The 21,280-nt window shown below is 40.8% G+C and overlaps 1 protein-coding gene across 3 annotated transcripts in view; it reads right to left on the bottom strand.

The window, feature by feature from the left end:
* Positions 1–21,280, bottom strand: part of trim44 (tripartite motif containing 44) — a 74,247-nt gene that overhangs the window by 36,938 nt on the left and 16,029 nt on the right. For 2 of the 3 annotated variants that reach the window (XM_054733217.2, XM_015964828.3), the window contains exon 5: positions 3,375–3,397. The exons of the other annotated variant lie outside the window; for it this stretch is intronic. In XM_054733217.2, the coding sequence (XP_054589192.2) occupies positions 3,375–3,397 (23 nt within the window). The remainder of the gene's footprint in view (positions 1–3,374; positions 3,398–21,280) is intronic. 3 annotated transcript variants of the gene reach the window in all.

Raw genomic sequence — 21,280 nt, 5'->3', positions numbered from 1 at the left:
AGCGGTGATCGGCGAGCAGTGCACGCCGGTTAGATTTGTGTCCGACTTGACGCCGACTTGCTCTGACGTCATACCTGCGTAGGCAATGATAACCTCGTGAGATCAAGGCAGCCGCAGATTTTGGAGCAAGGCGCTGCAGTTGCTCTCCACCGGCTGCAAAACCTAGAGGATGACGGGAAACGCCTGGCTCTCACCTGATCTAAGATCTGATTGGTTCATATTTTGATCCAAACATCCGGTGGTAGAACATGAAATGTTAGTTGGTCACATGTATTCTGTAAATCATGTTATGTTGATGATGACAACTATATAGGCCACAAAGAGAAATGTGTTTTGTGTTCTTTTGTCACGTTTCCTATGAGCACACCAAACCTACAGCTGATAACCTTTACTTGTTATTACAGTCATGTCTTCATATACAATATATGATATCCACAAGCACGTGAGGATGTGTTTCAGCTGCTAACAGGCACCAGAATTAAAATTGAAAATTGAACAAGTGTGAACGCTCACACGATATCTTCAGCCATCGTCACCCGTGAGCTACACATGTAGGGAAATCTGTCCGACTTTGGAAAATGTTGTATTTTGTTTTTTTTCGCAAGCACAGAAAGGAAGATGTATACTTGTTATAAATTTGTTAATTATTCTAGCTAAATTCTATCTCCACAAATGCAAGTATAGTAACCAAAAACCTAATTTCAAGCACTATTATAGTGACACTCTATCTGACATAAAATTGATCAGTGGATCACTAAACAAAAAAGCTTTAAAAACTATAACTATTTGCACCACCTAAAATTTATTTGGATGTGTGTAACATTTCTGTAGTGCACCCCCTGGCATATGTTTCATCTTCTTTGTTCAATTTTGAATGCAATTTGTATACTTATCACCTTGTTCAATAAAGTTTTGGGAAGAAAAAAAAATCTGTCCGACTTAAACGCCGGCTTTTAGCCACTCCCCCTGCTGCTTCCGTCTGCTCTCGTCTGTTTTCCAGGCGAGGCGCTGCTCAACTCGAACACGGCCATTCTCTGTGCCTCCCATCTTCTTTAAACTGCCAAGAATCATTTCACCTACGCACACGCTTCTCTGCTTCATACCGTTTCGAACTGTCTCGCTTCTCCTCACCAGTTTTAAAGCGTTTTGCCGGAGATTTCATCAAGAAATCCCATCCCTGTGGCGGCGGCATCTCCCTGCGTGCTTGTGTGTTTCTAGCATGGTTCCACTTCGTCTTTAATAGTGAACTTATAGTTCACGTGACTATAACTAGAATCGTGCAGTACGTGCACGAATCGTACAAGTGCAGTACGTGGCTAGAGACGCGCAGGTTCACGCGCGCGCGAAACGAAAACGGCGGCTTCCTACAGGGCGCGGCCATGATGTAGGTGAAAGCCGGTGTGTAAATGACAAATAAGGCTTGGGCGCCACCCGGGCGGTGAGTCGTAGAGTATTTACCGCCCGACGAGAAAATTTAGCGCCATTGGCGCTCGGGAGCTTTAAAGGTCCACCCCTGACAATATATCAATACAGCAAACTGCAATTCAGTGTTTGCCTATATTTCAAATTCAGTAACTACACCATTTCAATTTCAGTTAAGAATCCTCAGATTGATATGCAATTATATTACAAGTGATTGAACACAATGACTTTTTTTCCCTCTGGTCACCATGATGCCACTAGCTTGCTCATTTAACAGATTTAGTGAAGTGTAGGAACAGGTTCAAAACAGCATGGCAGAGGAACTTAAAAAAAAACTTCAACATTAAAGTACAATTGATAAATTATCATCCTATCAATTTTTGCATTCTGGAACGATGACCAAATAACCGATGTCCATCCATCCATCTATCCATCCATTTTCATCTGCTTATCCAGAGTCGGGTTGCACGCTCCATCCAGCAGCGCTCCTCTGTGCACCGTTCGTGTCAGCGGACACGGTAGGGTCGGGGAGGGCGGTGGGGCGGGGCATGACGCTTAGCCTGGTGGGCTGCCAGGCTTATAAAGAGCTGGGGGAAACCCTGAAAGTCACTGACGCACCTTTCAAGGGAAACTGGTTCCAAAGTGTAGGAGCCAGCACCGAAAAAGCATGGTCCCACCGTGACTTGCACTTGGAGTGAGGAACCACCAACAGCTCGGCCGTACGAAGGGCCCACAATGGGGCATGTCTATGCAGGAGGCTGGCAAGGTATGCTGGAGCTGTTCCTTGTAGGGCCTTGTATGTCAGTCATAAGACCTTCAATTTTGCCCTCTGTTGCACTGGGAGCCAGTGAAGGGATGCACATGAGTGATATTTTCCCTGTGCCTAGTGCCCATCACGAACCTAGCAGTGGACCTTTGATCCAACTGCAAGCGTGCAACCGTGCCCTGACTCAGACGGGCAATCAATGGATTGCAGTAGTCAAGCCTAAGCAAAATAAAAGCATGGGTGATAGACTCTAGATGAACTCTGGACAACAGGGGCTTAAGTCTGGTCAGTCGATGCAAATATATAAAAAACAACCCACAATAGCACAACTTGGTTGATTTGTACATCAAATTTAAGGGCCGAATCCATTCGTACTTCTAACTTTTGGATGGAAGCCTACACACTAGACATAGGTATAAAAACTCGATTAGGAAGATACATTTATTCTTCTGCGATTGTTCACATGCTACATGTGATGTCACATAAAGTCTTAGGTGATTCATTTGCAAAAGAAGTCCTTTTGCTTGCAGTATGAACAAAGCCATTCAGAAAGGTGGTGCTAAAAAACTTCTGATGTGTTGGAAGAAAGCAGAGAAGTTTTCACTCAAACAGATCAATAGATACAAGACGAGCAGAAGAAATTTGATGCAATTACAGAAAAGTATAGGCCTGTACCCATCAGATCTCTCTGATACACCTGCTGGATCATCGAACAACACTTGTGATTATAGAAAACAGAATAGAAAAGAGGTCCCACACAGGACAATATCACTTTGACCTGCTAACACAACTCATCTTAAATTACAACTGCAAGTAAACTAAGACACAGGCATGCATTTAGAACTTTCAGCCTGTCAGCCACTGTTTGCAGGGCTTTCATCGGATCAGCCACTCTGTCACCTCTACAGCACCGATGTGACTTGCATGTGATCAAAATAGTTTAGAGGCAAGGCAGAGCTGAAGTGCCTGCAGTGAGACTGTCAGATGTTTTAGGGAAGAACTGGCAGCTGGAAATGTTTCGGGAAAAAGTACAGAAAAGGCAGGCCTTTGTGCGTTTTATTATGCAACAACAATACTAGTCACACTCAAGGATGATTCATCAAGAGCCCAATTGCCTGAAGAGTCTTCAGTAACAGCTACAGTTTTGCTATAAAAAGGTGAGTATGAATCATACTGTCAGTCTTACCTTGGCCTGGCTTCAATGTCGTTCTGGAAACAATGAAACGGGGGAGGGGTGGGGGAGGAGATAATGAAAAATTATACATTTTGGCAAAGATGTGGAAAGGAGAGATGAAATAACAAACATTAAAAGTATAAACATCAAAACAAAACAAACAGAAGTAAACAACAGAGTTTTTATCACCATGAGCTCACAGATGGAGATGCTTTTATTTTCACTAATTAATCCCAACTTTCATCCACCAGTTGTGCTCATAAATAATCATTAGGTATTCAAAGAACTATTTGGAATAACACATCAAACAAGTTTCAAACATTATTTATCAACTAGTTTTATTACTGAATTTAGTTTGGGACTTGGGAAAAGGCTGTCAAATATGTGTTTTGTTAACAGTCTGCATGCAATGGAAACGGAATGTAAAATATTATTTTCAGGCAATGAAATAAATGTAAAAAATTGAATGTTATAATCTGTGACATTTTAAAGGGATACAATGACGTTCGGGCTTGCTTTTAACACTCCTTAGTGTCAGGTTAGCTAAACCAAAAGTGAAACTCCTCTCCTCGCCTAATCTAACAGCTGAAATGTCTCCTCAGCCTTCATTAGCGTCTACAGGAGCGGTTCATCATTACATCAAACAAATCAGCTGTGTTCTTGATCTAAAACATGCTGGACATGAGCTGGAAGAAGACTCCAGAGCAAGCATGTAAGCTCTACTTTAAGTACAACAGGGGCAGCCTGCTCCTCTGAAGTTGCAAGTGTGATATTCTGGCCACGGTGGTGGTGGTGGTGGTGGTGGGGGGGGGGGGGGGGGGGGGTCTGAGTGATATTTCATTAACCCAGTAAGGGTCATTTTGCATGTACTGGCTAAAGTATTTAAAAATTTGCATTGTATGCCTTTAAAGTCATAAAAATAAAATTTGTGATGCACCAATATGAAATATTTGGGCTGATACCGATATCAGATATTAAGATCACTGCTATGGCCAATAACATATATTTGCCAGTACTGATATACTGACATTAATGCTTCTAAAATCAGCAGATTTAGCATAGAATGACAATGATTAAAGCTGAATTTACGTTATTATGTTCACACAACACACACATTTACAGTTCAGAGATGATTTCATTCACTGTTCACATGACTAAACAATTACACATCACCCCCCTCACCCTCTGAAACAGGCAAACAAATGGAGACGAGATGGAAAAAAAAATATCAGTTGTTAATATCGGCCCGGTTTCATTTATCAAACCGACTCCGATACAGTAAAAAAATGACCAACATGCCATCACTGATTTTGATGCCAATATAATGTCGATCCCTAAATAAAATAAACTCAACAATATTAGAAATTGTTGAATTTGATTTCTAGAAGCTATTAATGCAAGGTTTAATACATGACATTATGCTAAATGGTGAAAGAAAAGCATTTGCTCAAACTGTGCGTGACTTTGAGAGAGGGGATATCTAAAGCATTGTGCTGTGCACATTTTACATTTCTAGCAGTTTGCATAAGTAAAGCATTATACTTAATGCACGAGCATATGGCCTGATTCTGAATCTAAAATTTGATCGACTAAAGACTTTCTGCAGCATCTGTTGACTTCATACGAGATTTCAGAATAAGCACAAGATGAAACAGCTTTTTATATGTTGGCGTAAGCTGCCAGAGCGGAGTAGAGATATCATGCACATCTCTTAAAGAGCAACCAACCCACCAGATGCTGTTCACAGAATTAGCAATGAAAGCAACGTACGCTGCCGACGGTGGGGCTACCGACATAAAAACAAATATAATGTTCAGTGACCGTTGCTGATAAGGTTAACAATATAACATCAAACCTAATGTGCTGAAATCCTTTCAATTTCATAAAGGAATAATAAATCAATGGTGAAAGCTTGTAGAGCTTGCACTTGGGCAGATCACAATAAACACCTGGATGCTCTTATAACTAGAACAAGCAACAAATACATTTAAAAGACATTGCAGCCTATGTTTTAAAGCAAATCAGCAACTAAAAGTAAAAACAACCATAATCCTAAAACATTCCGCACAGTTATTGAATGTTATGTTTAGCTAGCTAGGATGTGTTTTAGTTGTATTATTACTTGTAAAAAAATTACATGAACAACGGCAAAATGCACTACACGAGGATAAAAGAAACATGAAAAGAGAAACACTTGCATAACGATTGTCTTATGGGTAGCTTAGTGCATCTAAAAAAAAAAGAGTCTGCCATTTAATAAGTTCCCACCAATCAATAAACCACTCGGAGGAAACTGCATTCTGGAGAAAAGGACATATAAAAAAAAACAAATGCAGCTTTTCAGCCATGATTTTACTGTAGCAATGGACTTCTGAGAAGCAGCACTAAGATGACAGCCCAACAAAGAGCATCACACGTCATCATGACACAGTGCTTCATTGGTGGATGAGAGCAGAGCTGAGGAGTAGGGGCTGCTGAGTACTAAATGTTTGTTTGCCTGACTGACTACACTTTGGATTGAAATTTAATCAGCCTTGAATCTGGACAAACACAAGTGAGTGTCTCATTTCTGCTGTCAACGTCTCCTTTTAAAATGAAGCACAAAAGTGGCACTGTTTAAAGACTGCGTGGTTGTTGAGAACAGCCTTCACTCAAACATGTGTAGCGACATGAATGGCCTCATTTGTGACCCAAAGGTCACACTTCCTCAGCTAGGTCAACCTGTCCTGGCTGTACTTCTATTCACAGATTATCCATCACAGGAGACACAAAGTCTGCTGTAAACCATCTTTAATCTGACTGCTGTTCCGTCCGCAAGACAAAGGGCACTTCAAGATTTAAAAGAATCATTTTTAGTAAACTCTTTTCACGGTCTTATTACAAGGTTCATAAATAATCATCACAGGTTCATTATAAATGTATTTAATTACTGAAATGAATTATTATTCCTTGGTTAATAATAATTATTATTTATGATAATCAGTAATGTTGATCAGTAACAGAAGTTCATGTGCACTTATACACACCATGCAGGACAGACATCAGGGTTAAAGGTAACTGCTCTCACATGTCTTTGCTCCATAACCAAAGCTTGCTATCTCTGAGAGGGCGTGTCCTGAGTTTTGTTCAAACCTAAACTCCTCAGTTCAAGTTCAGTTTCTTGAGCTCACAAAAAACCTCTCTGTGGCATGAGAGTCACAGAGGATCGGGTCGGCCGCTCGACCTCTACTAAGCTGTTCTGTCACGCTGACGGAATTGCTCCAACAACGCCATCCGCAACCAGCTGACGCAAAACTCCTTCACAGTTATTGATTTTTGAGACGCAACCAGTTTCATCAGTCGTTGTGATCCGGAGACATCTCAGGACCGATTTGGTTGCACTAAGGTTCTTCTACCCACCTCGTGCTAGGGGGGTCATCGTCTCCTCCTGACATCTCGGATCCAAGAAGGGGGTCTCCTAACTGGGTGAGGTAGACACTTCCGACAGATTACGTTCGTATGCCTGTTTCTTTCAGAAATAACTTAGCTCAGCTGCAAAACAACTCTTTCACCCAGAATGCATTTTCTCTCTCTGATAGAAACCTTCTGAGATTACATTCACACATCCAACACACAAGCACACATTTCATTTTAGCTCTCATCCAAACACAGGTTGCTTGTAATACCAAGTTTTAATATCAAAGTTTTATAAATTGTCATTTATGAATTATCTTTTAAATTGTTAGTATTAAATTCTTTAAACCTGACTCTTCTTTGAAATGAAACGCAGAGTGGTGTATATTTGGCTATTGAACGAGCAAAGATTTCTTTTAAATCTTCTGATTTAATAAATAAACTTTTGCTATTAATTTTAAATCTCTTAAATTAAATATTATCTTTGGATTAAATATAGACCAAGCCAGTTGGTGTATGAACTTCTATCGATTATATAAATATCCGTGGATATCTATACATGATATAAGTTTCATATGCTAATTTGTTTGATCTTTTTCAGAATCTAACAAAGCTGAATAGCACAGCGTTAAATTCTAGTTATGTAGATTTACTACGCTACACATGCAAACAATTTCATATGTCTCTACTGATGTTAGTTGCACACAAAAGCAACAATGATGGCAATAACAATGATCCGTGAGGGAGATGCGAGGTACAACTAGGACAGGACGCCAGTCGATCACAGGGCTACACAAAAACAGACAACTGACTTTCCTCTCCACTGTCGCTACACGCTTGCTTGGTATTGGGGATTGCTGTAAAGTCTCGGACACAACAAGTCAGGGATTCTATGCAATCTGCTGGGTTTCTATACATTAACACACATATATATGTGTGTATATGTATATATATATATATATATATATATATATATATATATATATATATATATATATGGGCTGCATGGTGACGCAGTGGTTAGCACTGTTGCCTCGCAGCACGAAGGTCGCAGGTTCGAAACTCGGCTGTGGCCTTTCTGTGTGGAGTTGCGTGTTCTCCCCATGCATGCGTGGGTTTCCTCCGGGTACTCCGGTTTCCCCCACAGATCACAACATGCCCTATAGGTTAAAAAAAATTGTAAGTCGCTTTGGGTAAAAGCGTCTGCTAAGCACATAAACATAAACATAAACATATATATATATATATATATATATATATATATATATATATATATATATATATACACACACATATATATATACACACATAATATATATACACATATATATAAATACACATTATATATATATATATATATATATATATATATATATATATATATATATATACATACATATACAGTGGGGCAAAAAAGTATTTAGTCAGCCACCGATTGTGCAAGTTCGCCCACTTAAAATGATGACAGAGGTCAGTAATTTTCATCATAGGTACACTTCAACTGTGAGAGACAGAATGTGAAAAACAATCCATGAATTCACATGGCAGGATTTTTAAAGAATTTATTTGTAAATCAGGGTGGAAAATAAGGATTTGGTCAATAACAAAAATTCAACTCAATACGTTGTAACATAACCTTTGTTGGCAATAACAGAGGTCAAACGATTACTATAGGTCTTTACCAGGTTTGCACACACAGTAGCTGGTATTTTGGCCCATTCCTCCATGCAGATCTTCTCGAGAGCAGTGATGTTTTGGGGCTGCCGCCGAGCAACACGGACTTTCAACTCCCTCCACAGATTTTCTATGGGGTTGAGGTCTGGAGACTGGCTAGGCCACTCCAGGACTTTCAAATGCTTCTTACGGAGCCACTCCTTTGTTGCCCGGACGGAGTGTTTGGGATCATTGTCGTGTTGGAAGACCCAGCCACGTTTCATCTTCAAAGCTCTCACTGATGGAAGGAGGTTTTTGCTCAGAATCTCACGATACATGGCCCCATTCATTCTGTCCTTCACACAGATCAGTCGTCCTGTCCCCTTAGCAGAAAAACAGCCCCAAAGCATGATGTTCCCACCCCCATGCTTCACAGTAGGTATGGTGTTCTTGGGATGCAACTCAGTATTCTTCTTCCTCCAAACACGACGAGTTGAGTTTATACCAAAAGGTTCTACTTTGGTTTCATCTGACCACATGACATTCTCCCAATCCTCTGCTGGATCATCCATGTGCTCTCTGGCAAACTTCAGACGGGCCTGGACATGCACTGGCTTCAGCAGCGGAACACGTCTGGCACTGAAGGATTTGATTCCCTGCCGTTGTAGTGTGTTACTGATGGTGACCTTTGTTACTGTGGTCCCAGCTCTCTGCAGGTCATTCACCAGGTCCCCCCGTGTGGTTCTGGGATTCTTGCTCACCGTTCTCATGATCATTTTGATCCCACGGGATGAGATCTTGCGTGGAGCCCCAGATCGAGGGAGATTATCAGTGGTCTTGTATGTCTTCCATTTTCTGATAATTGCTCCCACAGTTGATTTTTTCACACCAAGCTGCTTGCCTATTGTAGATTCACTCTTCCCAGTCTGGTGCAGGTCTACAATTCTTTTCCTGGTGTCCGTCGAAAGCTCTTTGGTCTTGGCCATAGTGGAGTTTGGAGTCTGACTGTTTGAGGCTGTGGACAGGTGTCTTTTATACAGATAATGAGTTCAAACAGGTGCCATTAATACAGGTAACGAGTGGAGGACAGAAAAGCTTCTTAAAGAAGACGTTACAGGTCTGTGAGAGCCAGAGATTTTCCTTGTTTGAAGTGACCAAATACTTATTTTCCACCCTGATTTACAAATAAATTCTTTAAAAATCCTGCCATGTGAATTCATGGATTTTTTGTCACATTCTGTCTCTCACAGTTGAAGTGTACCTATGATGTAAATTACTGACCTCTGTCATCATTTTAAGTGGGAGAACTTGCACAATCGGTGGCTGACTAAATACTTTTTTGCCCCACTGTATATACACACACACACACACACACACACACACACACACACACACACACACACACACACACACACACACACACACACACACCCATGAGCGTTGTGAAGGGGTTTTCATTCTCAGACTGTTTTTAAATTCTGGGGATGGGGGAATGTGAATATGTCGGGCCTTTTTAATTTGTTAAGCACTTTGAGTTACATGCATTGTATGATTAAGTGCTATATACATAACGTTTGATTTGATGAGCCATCATTTTCACACATGGATTGGCCACAACAGAGTCCAGACCTTAACCCCATTGAGAATCTTTGGGATGTGCTGGAGAAGGCTTTGTGCAGCAGTCAGACTCTACCATCATCAATGCAAGATCTTGGTGAAAAATTAATGCAACACTGGATGGAAATAAATCTGGTGACAATGCAGAAGCTTATCGAAACGTCCTTAATTCTTGTATTTCTAGTGTCTTTCGTCTTTCTGTACTTTAAATAAAACAAGGAGTTTTTGCATTGGTATAAAGAGTTTTGATAATGAGTGAACACAATTTGAGACAAAGCCTCTAAATGTATTCTCCTTCTGGCTCTCCCTGGTTTGTCAGTTTTCAGAATGCATTTTTCTTCCTACTGACCTCCTTCGTTTTGTTTGCACTGGTGTATTCCTGTGCCGGCATCATTTATCCATAATAATGTGTTTGTTTGACCTAAAGCAGGCACAGTTGCCCTAACTGCGTCATTTATTCTCAAGAAGAGATGACTTTTGCAAAGTAATAAGAGTTTAGTAGTTGCTGCATCCCACAAGCTCACCATCACATGTCTGCAGCATTTGACTCTGACAAAAATTTAAGACTGCAGGCTGAATCTATAGGCCTCAAGTAAATTGGATTATGTTGTGTGTTTGGCAAGAAGGGAAATAAATAAAATTGAAAGAAAAAAAATCTAACAGGGTTAAATGCCATATTTAAATGTTTACTCAAAGGGAAACAAAGAAGAAAAAAATTATTTAGCTTCAATACCTCTCTCTAATGTCAAATGGGAATTTATGTACCGATTAAGAAGAAGAAGAAGAAGAAGAAGAAGAAGAAAAAGAAAAAGAAGAAAAAGAAGAAGAAAAAGAAGAAGAAGAAGGAGGAGAAGAAGAAGAAAAAGAAGAAGAAGAAGAAGGAGGAGAAGAAGAAGAAGAAGGAGAAGAAGAAGAAGAAGAAGAAGAAGAAGAAGAAGAAGAAGAAGAAAAAGAAGAAGAAGAAAAAGAAGAAGAAGAAAAAGAAGAAGAAGAAGAAGAAGGAGAAGAAGAAGAAGGAGAAGAAGAAGAAGAAAAAGAAGAAGAAGAAGAAAAAGAAGAAAAAGAAAAAGAAGAAGAAAAGATCTTTTCTACAGCGCCTCAAGATAAAAATCACGAGGCGCTTCACAAAAACTAAAAAATTTAAAACAACAAAAAAAATTTAGAAAATGTTTAAAAATGTATGTAAAATGAGCAAAAAAGACTATTGTGATTAAAAAATGTAAAGAAAGAGAGAGAGAATAGGAAAGAGGGAAATCAGTGGATCCTGGGGAAGGTGGACTAGGTAGGGAGAGCAGAACAAGGAGAGTGGTGAAGAGGGTCATACAAAAGCCAGCTTAAGGAACCGTATTGACCCAAATACCAGCTCAGTGGTCTAGTGGTAGAGTGTCCGCCCTGAGACTGGGAGATCAGGGTTCGATTCCTGGTTGGGTCATACCAAAGACTTTGAAAAAATGGCACCCAATGCCTCCCTGCTTGACACTCAGCATTAAGGGGTTGGATTGGGGGGTTAAACCACCAAATGGTTCCCGAGCGCGGCTGTGTCTGCAGCTCACTGCTCCCCCAGGGGATGGGTCAAATGCGGAGAACAAATTTCGCACACACATCAGTGTGTGTGACAACTAATGGGACTTTAACTTTAACTTTAAATACAGGACGACCCCGATTATAAGACGACCCCTTTCCAAGACTAATCTTCAGGAAAGGACAAAAAAATCACTTTTTAAATAAACTATTTTTATTTAAATTTTGAGAACAAATACTGAGCAAAAACACTATTTTAATGCAAACATTCAGAACTTTGCTGACATGTGAAATCAAAAGTCAAATGAGGCTTTAATTCAGGCACCCTCTGCCTCGCTGTACTCACTCACTTATTCTCACTCATGCTGCTGCGGTAACAGTGTAGTATCAGATCGCTACACTTGCCGACTCCTCCCAGAACATCATTCCTGCCATCCAATACATCCATGCATGCAATGTTTGCTGACTTGACCACCGTCATCTTAAAATTTGCACAACTCTGCCCTAGTAGGTTAACTTGCCCCACTTTTGGTCCACTCTGCTCCGGACCTCTCATTTCCATTTTTATTTCTCCTGTTGTGAACATACAGCCTGGCAACCTATGCTGTTACGGGCGTGTAATGGTTAGACCCCGATTATAAGACCTTGCCCCCCCCCCCCCCCCCCCCCCCCAATGAAAAAAACCTCGTCTTATATTCAGGTCAATATGGTAAGAACTGTTTTAAAGTATGCTGCAGCCTTTGCTGTTAACTTGTTGAAAGGAGGTTAAAAAAGTTAAACAGCAACACAAAACTAATGCTGTTATAATGTATGCAATAGCTATGCTCCTACTTACGGGAAAGGAGTTTTTGTGCTACTATAGGGAGCCTAAGTCATGCCCATCTACTTCTGGACCATGGGTCCCTGGAAGAACGAAAAAACGAATGCAAGTCAATGGGGCTAAAAATGCTATTTTCTAATTCCGCTCGTTATTTTCCATGGATTTCACATATGACGTCCGTGAATTTTAAAGAAGCTTTTTGATACCAAGAATGTGCATATTTTCGAACGGGGGGAAACGCTATTTTAGGTTTTGTGTGACGATAAGTTCAGGACTACAAATGCGCTTCACAAAAGTGACACCATCTAACCAGACACGGAGAAAACAGAGGGAAAATGGCTGTTAGTTGGGCGAACTTCAAATTCTTCCCAAAGAAGGAAAGAGTCACCATAAATCTGGCCATTTGGTAAGTAGCAGCTATGCTAGGGGAGAGGAGATTCTGTGGTGACTTTACATGTGTGACGTGCCGATGTAGCCATGCTAATTACGAACTTTTACAAGCTGATAAATCTCAAAGTATGTGACTGGCGTGGTCGAAACACCCATCATTACTTTTCATTTAAATTGCAGTTCAACATATGTGTGATCCAGGGTGTTGGGGTAATTAGGAGTGAATAATTAGTAATTTTTACTTACTTTTGGATTCTTCAATAAATTCTGTAAATATGGGAATATTTACCGAGTTATTAATTAATTAAGATACAATTAAGTATCTACGGGGCACCATCCCCTTTAACCGGGGAAAAATTGAATCCAAACCTTATCAGTCTTTCTTGAAGTCGTGGAATCAGGAGCAGAGATTTTCACATCGACACAAGCAAGTCTCTTGACACAAAATCAGAATTTTATAACATTTAATTAATCAAGGAGATTAATAATGCAAAACAATTTGATATAATTGGAGATGTGTGTGTGTGTGTGTGTGTGTGTGTGTGTGTGTGTGTGTGTGTGTGTGTGTGTGTGTGTGTGTGTGTGTGTGTGTGATGTCCCCACAAACACTAGAAACACGCATGAGTGTGTGTGTGTGTGTGTGTGTGGTGTGTGTGATGAATGAATGCTTGTTCTCCCAGCAGGTGCGCGGGGGAGTGATGTCCTTGGAGTCCTCTGTTCTCACAGAGGTGTGTGTGAAATGGGAGCTGGGAGCTGTCTCCAGCTCTAATACAAAGGAAAGGTTTTAGCTTAAACTCAGTTTCACAGTAAAACTTAAAACACTTCAAAAGTTAGCCTTATGCCCTCAACAAGGGCATAAGGCAAAGTGGATTAGAAAATAGTTATTTTAGCCCCGTTGACTTGCGTTAATTTTTTTGTTCTTCCGGGGACCCATGAGCCAACCGGAAAGGGAGGAGGCTTAGGCTCTAGAGGGCAAACCTCTTTGACTTGGGCGGGACACGAGTGCGGTGTGCCACAGGGTTTTGTACTGGGTCTGCTACTATTTGCCATTTACTTAATACCACTGGGGAATCTTCTTCGGTGGCATGACATGCACTTTTATTTATATGCATTTATGAGGCAACCGTGGCACAGGAGTTAAGCGCTCGCCCTGTAATCAGAAGGCTGCAAGTTCTAGCCCCGTTCAGACTGTCACTGCCGTTGTGTCCTTGGGTAAGACACTTAACCCACCATGCCTGCTGGTGGTGTTCGGAGGGACCGATGGCATTTGTGTACGGCAGACTCACCTTTGTCTGTAGCTGTAGTTATTTATTTTTTGACTGATTAGTGTTTTGTTGTTAGCCTCAAGGGCAACCTGCTGGCTACATTATCACTTGTAAGTCGCTTTGGATAAAAGTGTCTGCTAAATAAATAAACATAAACTCATGCAGACGACTGTCAGATCCACCCCCCCCTTCAGTGGGGCGTTGATGGGCCTATATCAATACTCATGTATGAGGGATGGAGTTCTACAGAAATATCCTCATGTCTATCAACTGTCTAGATGAGCAGTCATGGTCTGACAGAAAAAAAGGAGGAAAGTATTTATATTATATATATATATATATATATATATATATATATATATATATATATATATATATACACATTTTGCCATATTATGTATAACTACTGGTTCATCAGAAATAAGCTACTGGTGTAGGAAAAGGGCTAGGTGTGCCAGAACTACTGTCCTCTGTTTTAGTTGCTGTTATACCAAAACTGCTCATCTAGACAGCTGATAGACATGAGGTTGTTTCTGTGGGACTACATGCTTCATGTTTCATACATACATACCAAGCCTGAGAGCATTGTCTGAATTTTAATTTCCCTTCTTACTACTGCTGCTTTCATGAATCTTCAAAAATAAATAGATAAACAAGTCAGGCACGGAAAAGCATAATTTTACCAAACATGTGGCAATTTGGAGTGAGGGAAATGATAATCTCTTAATGGTTCATAAACGAGAAATAAAACAGATTTTTTCAAATCTCTTGCAACATACCGTTGCTCATCTTTAAAGCCTTTATCTCATTTTGATGCAAATGTTGGTGACTAATTAGACACACAAAATTGAGAGATTGAGTGAATTTACAGTTGGAAACACACTGAAAAGGTTACTTATGACTCCAGTGTTGAACATTTTCTTGTAATTTAGCCACAAGGCGCCTTAATTATGAATCGATTTGTTTGCAGTTTACTCCATTTTATTTCAAAATGTCAAATGAATCCACCAAGTGTTAAAATAGTTCAACTGTGGTTTAGAACAGTTTTTTAGTACTGCTATCTGTTTTAGTTGGATTATGTTGATGTTATATTCCACTACTGTTAGATCCCATTGCTGTTCATGGACTTTTTCACAGGCCTGTTCTCATTTCACAAGGCTATTGTTGTCATATTGTCTCATTATCCACAGACCTACATTCTATATTAAAAGTGTACAGGAAGGTTTAGTCATTGCAGAAACGTTTTAGGATTTTTTGTGATCTGGGAAAAATTAACTGAAGTAATTTGAAAACTAAAAAGTTGCAGAATGAGCAGCAAAGAATTAGGCAGAAATTCATTGCGGGATAATCCCAACATATTACAAGAATGGGGCAAAGAGTAGAAAACAATGCAGGAATAAATTATTTTCTTGAACTGAGACGAGTTTTACATCCAAAAGTCAAATAAATAACAAAAAAAAAAAAAAAAAAAAAGGCATAATGAACAAAATAGCTGAAGGCAATGTTTCAGTAACTAATCACAAAGTTGCTCAAACAACTGCCAATTGAAATCAAACATTTCCGGTTTTTATACATTTTACAAATTAGCAATGCAAGTGGGAACTGTATCTTCAAAATGGCATTAGGACGCGCCGTTAATTGAATTGCTGTTTGAAGAGTCTCCTAAAAACTCTGCTGGACCTTTGCCAGTGATGACGCATCTCCAGTCCAATGTCTGTAGCTGACGCTCGCAATAAGGAACACACAAACCGGGAACCATCAGTATTCAATTAGAAATTCTAATGAACCTGGGCCACCGTGGGATAATTTCTCAGTGAAAAAGCAATCTGCACATCAGCTATACCATTACTGAAGCCTCTATAGTCGTGCACATCATCTCCAGGGAACGCTCAGGCCTCCTCTCATGATGGTGGGGATGAAAATAAAGCGAGTGACAAACGGACCTTTGGGATATCTAATTTGGGATCTATAAGTGGTGAGAGCCTTCTCTTGCAGTTTTGAAATCAGACTACCTGGATTGAAGAGCTTAAATATCTGATGAGCGAACAAGGGGAAGACTTTTCTAGGGTTCGCATACCAGTCGTATACAACAGCAGCTCATGTTCAGGAGGAAATGTTCTCCAAGAAGCTGATATACAAAAAAAAAACTCAACAATGAACCCAGCTGTGTCTGTAACAGTCCAATCTTTATACTAATTGGACAAACACCAAAACTTGTGCTCTACTAAAATCAGTGACTTAAAGAAAGGGTTTCCTTTTTCTTTGTGATGCTTCGTCAGCATCCATCACACTGCAGCTGCCTGCGATTGTTGATTGTGGAGTTTCTGGCATTAGAATTGACTTCTGAAAGTAGCATGCTGCTTGGTGCTGTTAACATTATAATGACTCACTCAGCAACAGCAGAATATTCTATTTCTAAAGCCTGATTCATGGTTCTCCGTCTGAGTCAGTGCGGTGACACGCAACGTCCCTGCGGGCCTGCCGGAGAGCTCCGCAAGGACGGACGGAGTCGAGCTCTCTTTTCTAAACATCCGTCAGTCGAGACGGACAACGCAAGCTTGTGATTGGTCAGGGCACCGCTGTCGTCTACACCTCTGGCATTGCTCCCTCAAAAACATAAAGAGAGCCGAGGATAACAAGCGGCAGACACGGAGAAGCTTGAAGAACACCTCGCGAAAAAACTCTAAAAACATGAACGTTTAATTCCCCCGTGACTGGAGGAGTGAAAAGATGTGCAGCAAGCGTTTTATCTGTGGACGGAAATGACAGGAAACGTGGGTTTGGAGGTGGTGAGCGCATGAAGAGGTGGAGAATGAGAGACAAATTTGTCGGTGTTAAAAAGTCTCTTTTATACAAAAAAACACTATATAAACACACTATCTTGGACCGATACACGACAGGATACCACAGAACAGCGCTACGCCCTCTGTGGTCCTGCCGGGGAATTGCTTTGCAACGCTCTCCAGGAGACGGAGAAGTATGAGAGCAAAACGCTTCCGTCAAAACGTGCGTGTCTGTCCCTTGCGGAGCTGACGGAGAAGCATGAACCAGGCTTTAGCCTTTAACACAGCCAGCTGCCTTTTGTAGAAAAGACTACGTTGTCCTTTGAAATAGTGAAGCATCTATTTCACTTTGCTGCATTTAGTTAAAACTTAGGAGATATGCTGCAGAATTCATCAGGCTGCTTCTGCTTTCTGTCACATCATTATTAAACTGTGGTGCACCGGTGTCACCATGCAAGTAATGTTTCTGACATACCAATGGCTGCATGTGCTTTATGGATTAGGCTGAAGCTTTTTCAGTGTTTTTTTTTTCTTTTTATGTTTATTTCTTGCTGTCATTCTGGCAGTTTAATCTCATCTGTCTCATCTTTCCAAAGAATGCTGGCATTCCAGCACTCCAATCTGGCATTTCCTTTTTTTTCCTTTCAGGTTCATAACTGGCTTATCCACTGTGATGAATTCTCTTGAAGTTGTGTCTGGAAAGTGTCCTTCACTTGGCCAAAGCTAAGAAGCAGATTCTCTTCATGAGAAGAAGCCTGTGATCATCCATCACTCTTCTGTGGATGTCCAATCCTTTCCGCGCTGCCAAGCCCACCATTAGTTCATTTTCTTCCTCTCCAAATGTACAAAACTATTGATCTTACCAGTCCTAATGTCCCAGCTATGTTTCCTGCTGGATTTGTTTGGATTCTGAAGTCTAAAAATAGATGGTTTCATTTGTGTTGAGCTTTTATTGATTGTCGGGGGTTTCACCAATGAGCTCCAAATGCAACCACGCTTTGAATCAACCTCAGATCTTATTAATAAAAAAATAATAATGAAGCAATAGTTCAACCTGTTTCTTTTGAGTCAACAGCCTAATGACATCACAGAGGAAAATAGTAGTTGTAGCATATTTCTAGAAATACTAACAAACATCAGAAATGGCAAAGTGTATTTGTCCCCACATAATACAGGAAAAATAGTTAAATCAGACTCTGTTGTCACTTTGAGCAAAGCTGTGTACTATTAATTAATTAGCTGATTGAAGTAGGCTAAATACTCATTAGATAAACAATCCTGTAAATGAAAGATGGAGGTCCAAACCTGAGTGGATTGAAGCAATAATATAGCTGATGTGTATTTAAGCAAAGGCGTTCATCATTCTAAATCACTGAATTGAAATGCTAAATATTTACCAGGAAGAGCAGAAGACAGCATGTGTGTTTAATGAAAACCAGCTCAAAAATATGTAGAAGTAAAAGTTAAAGTATGTTTTCCAAAGTTTTAATTTTTTAATTTTTTGCTATTTAAATGGATAGTAGAGTCAAATCCTTTACGTAAGCCTTGCAAAAAACGAAGGGTACTTTGTGTTTGGTTGATTATTTCTTGGTTGCATCACTGTTAATCCTCCCATTGTCCTAATGGGTGTGACCCCGCGAGGAAAGTTGACTATTGAGCAGGATTGATGGTTTATCCCTTGGGTCCATGTGGCAGGGGTGAGGAGTGAGGACCACCTCACCGCTGCCACGAGAACCTCAAGGGATAAACCATCAATCCTGCTCAATGGTCAACATTCCTCGTGGCGTCACTCATAAAGACAGTGGGAGGGTTAAGCAATAAATCTCATATAGATAGAAAACCTAATGAATTACATTTACAATGAGGTACAGCTTGTTCATCTTTAGAAGAACCACCACTAAAAACTGTCAATATTTCTACCAAAGGAATGTGCCGAAAATCTCTGCAAAATTCACCTGTTGGTATAAATTATTCTAAGCTGCCAGGAGTTTGTCTGATAGGTCTCAGATTAGGCTAGTTGCAGCGTTCTGTCAGTATTTTAATGTCCAACACCACCTTGTCAGTGGTGGTTGAGAGACGGGATGCAATTCTGCAGCTAAATGTGACCAGACTACAGACCGGCATGTGTGGGAGGAGCCACGCTTTGTTCATTGTTCCACCACTCTTAAGCACCACACTTTACAACATAAATTGTGTAAAACTGCTATCATCCAGTGGGGCAAAAAAGTATTTAGTCAGCCACCGATTGTGCAAGTTCTCCCACTTAAATTGATGACAGAGGTCAGTAATTTACATCATAGGTACACTTCAACTGTGCGAGACAGAATGTGAAAAAAAATCCATGAATTCACATGGCAGGATTTTTAAAGAATTTATTTGTAAATCAGGGTGGAAAATAAGTTTGTGGTCAATAACAAAAATTCAACTCAATACTTTGTAACATAACCTTTGTTGGCAATAACAGAGGTCAAACAATTAGATCTTTACCAGGTTTGCACACACAGTAGCTGGTATTTTGGCCCATTCCTCCATGCAGATCTTCTCGAGAGCAGTGATGTTTTGGAGCTGTCGCCGAGCAACACGGACTTTCAACTCCCTCCACAGATTTTCTATGGGGTTGAGGTCTGGAGACTGGCTAGGCCACTCCAGGACTTTCAAATGCTTCTTACGGAGCCACTCCTTTGTTGCCCGGGCGGTGTGTTTGGGATCATTATCGTGTTGGAAGACCCAGCCACGTTTCATCTTCAAAGCTCTCACTGATGGAAGGAGGTTTTGGCTCAGAATCTCACGATACATGGCCCCATTCATTCTGTCCTTAACACGGATCAGTCGTCCTGTCCCCTTAGCAGAAAAACAGCCCCAAAGCATGATGTTCCCATCCCCATGCTTCACAGTAGGTATGGTGTTCTTGGGATGCAACTCAGTATTCTTCTTCCTCCAAACACGACAATTTGAGTTTATACCAAAAGGTTCTACTTTGGTTTCATCTGACCACATGACATTCTCCCAATCCTCTGCTGGATCATCCATGTGCTCTCTGGCAAACTTCAGACAGGCCTGAACATGCACTGGCTTCAGCAGCGGAACACGTCTGGCACTGCAGGATTTGATTCCCTGCCGTTGTAGTGTGTTTCTGATGGTGACCTTTGTTACTGTGGTCCCAGCTCTCTGCAGGTCATTCACCAGGTCCCCCTGTGTGGTTCTGGGATCCTTGCTCACCGTTCATGATCATTTTGATCCCACGGGATGAGATCTTGCGTGGAGCCCCAGATCGAGGGAGATTATCAGTGGTCTTGTATGTCTTCCATTTTCTGATAATTGCTCCCACAGTTGATTTTTTTTCACACCAAGCTGCTTGCCTATTGTAGATTAACTCTTCCCAGTCTGGTGCAGGTCTACAATTCTTTTCCTGGTGTCCTTCAAAAGCTCTTTGATCCTGGCCATAGTGGAGTTTGGAGTCTGACTGTTTGAGGCTGTGGACAGGTGTCTTTTATACAGATAATGAGTTCAAACAGGTGCCATTAATACAGGTAATGAGTGGAGGACAGAAAAGCTTCTTAAAGAAGACGTAACAGGTCTGTGAGAGCCAGAGATTTTCCTTGTTTGAAGTGACCAAATACTTTTTTTCCACCCTGATTTACAAATAAATTCTTTAAAAATCCTGCCATGTGAATTCATGGATTTTTTTTCACATTCTGTCTCTCACAGTTGAAGTGTACCTATGATGAAAATTACTGACCTCCGTCATCATTTTAAGTGGGAAAACTTGCACAATCGGTGGCTGACTAAATACTTTTTTGCCCCACTGTATGCTATTTTCCTCTACTGTAGGAAAGTAGCCTTGCAAGCAATCCTATATATGCGAATTATAGTCTGGCCACGACCCAGTGTTTGCCATACATAGGCTGAGGCGTGGCGCTGCGCGACGGCTGAAATAGCAGCGACACATCTACGAAATTATGGTAGCAAAACGTTCTGTGTGCAAGACCAACCCCTCTACCCACTCACAGACAGAAGCAAAATGTTCTGCAAGCCCCCCCCCCCCCCCTTTCCCCCCCCCCCCCCCCCGGCCCTCCACACACCTGGAAACATTTCTAGGGGAAATACGGCGACTCAAACAGAGCTCAGGTGTTGGGCGGAATGTACTCGTCTTTCAAACTGTCTGCACATCTATTGGACAATGAACAACATGAAGCATTTATTGTTACAGATGTCAGTCAACAGGGCAGTACTCCATGCTCCATTAAAGAAGACGCAAATACATCCTTTTTCTAAATAAAAGACTTAAAGGGGACAAAGAATGCAGTTTATCAGCAATCTAAACCACTGCTTTGAATCTCTAAGAAGCATAAGACATTTTCTTTTGGCTTTCGTCTGTCCCAGGAGCCCTGATACAGGCCATTCTAAACCCACTAAATCAGCCTTGCTGTGGAAAGAGCTGTTTACCCCTCCCACTTGGCCAGGACAAGAATATGC

Source organism: Nothobranchius furzeri, chromosome 4 (assembly GCF_043380555.1).
Source record: "Nothobranchius furzeri strain GRZ-AD chromosome 4, NfurGRZ-RIMD1, whole genome shotgun sequence".
Lineage (NCBI taxonomy): Eukaryota > Metazoa > Chordata > Actinopteri > Cyprinodontiformes > Nothobranchiidae > Nothobranchius > Nothobranchius furzeri.
Note: the sequence above shows the minus strand (reverse complement) of the source record. Positions and strands in the feature narration are given on the sequence as shown.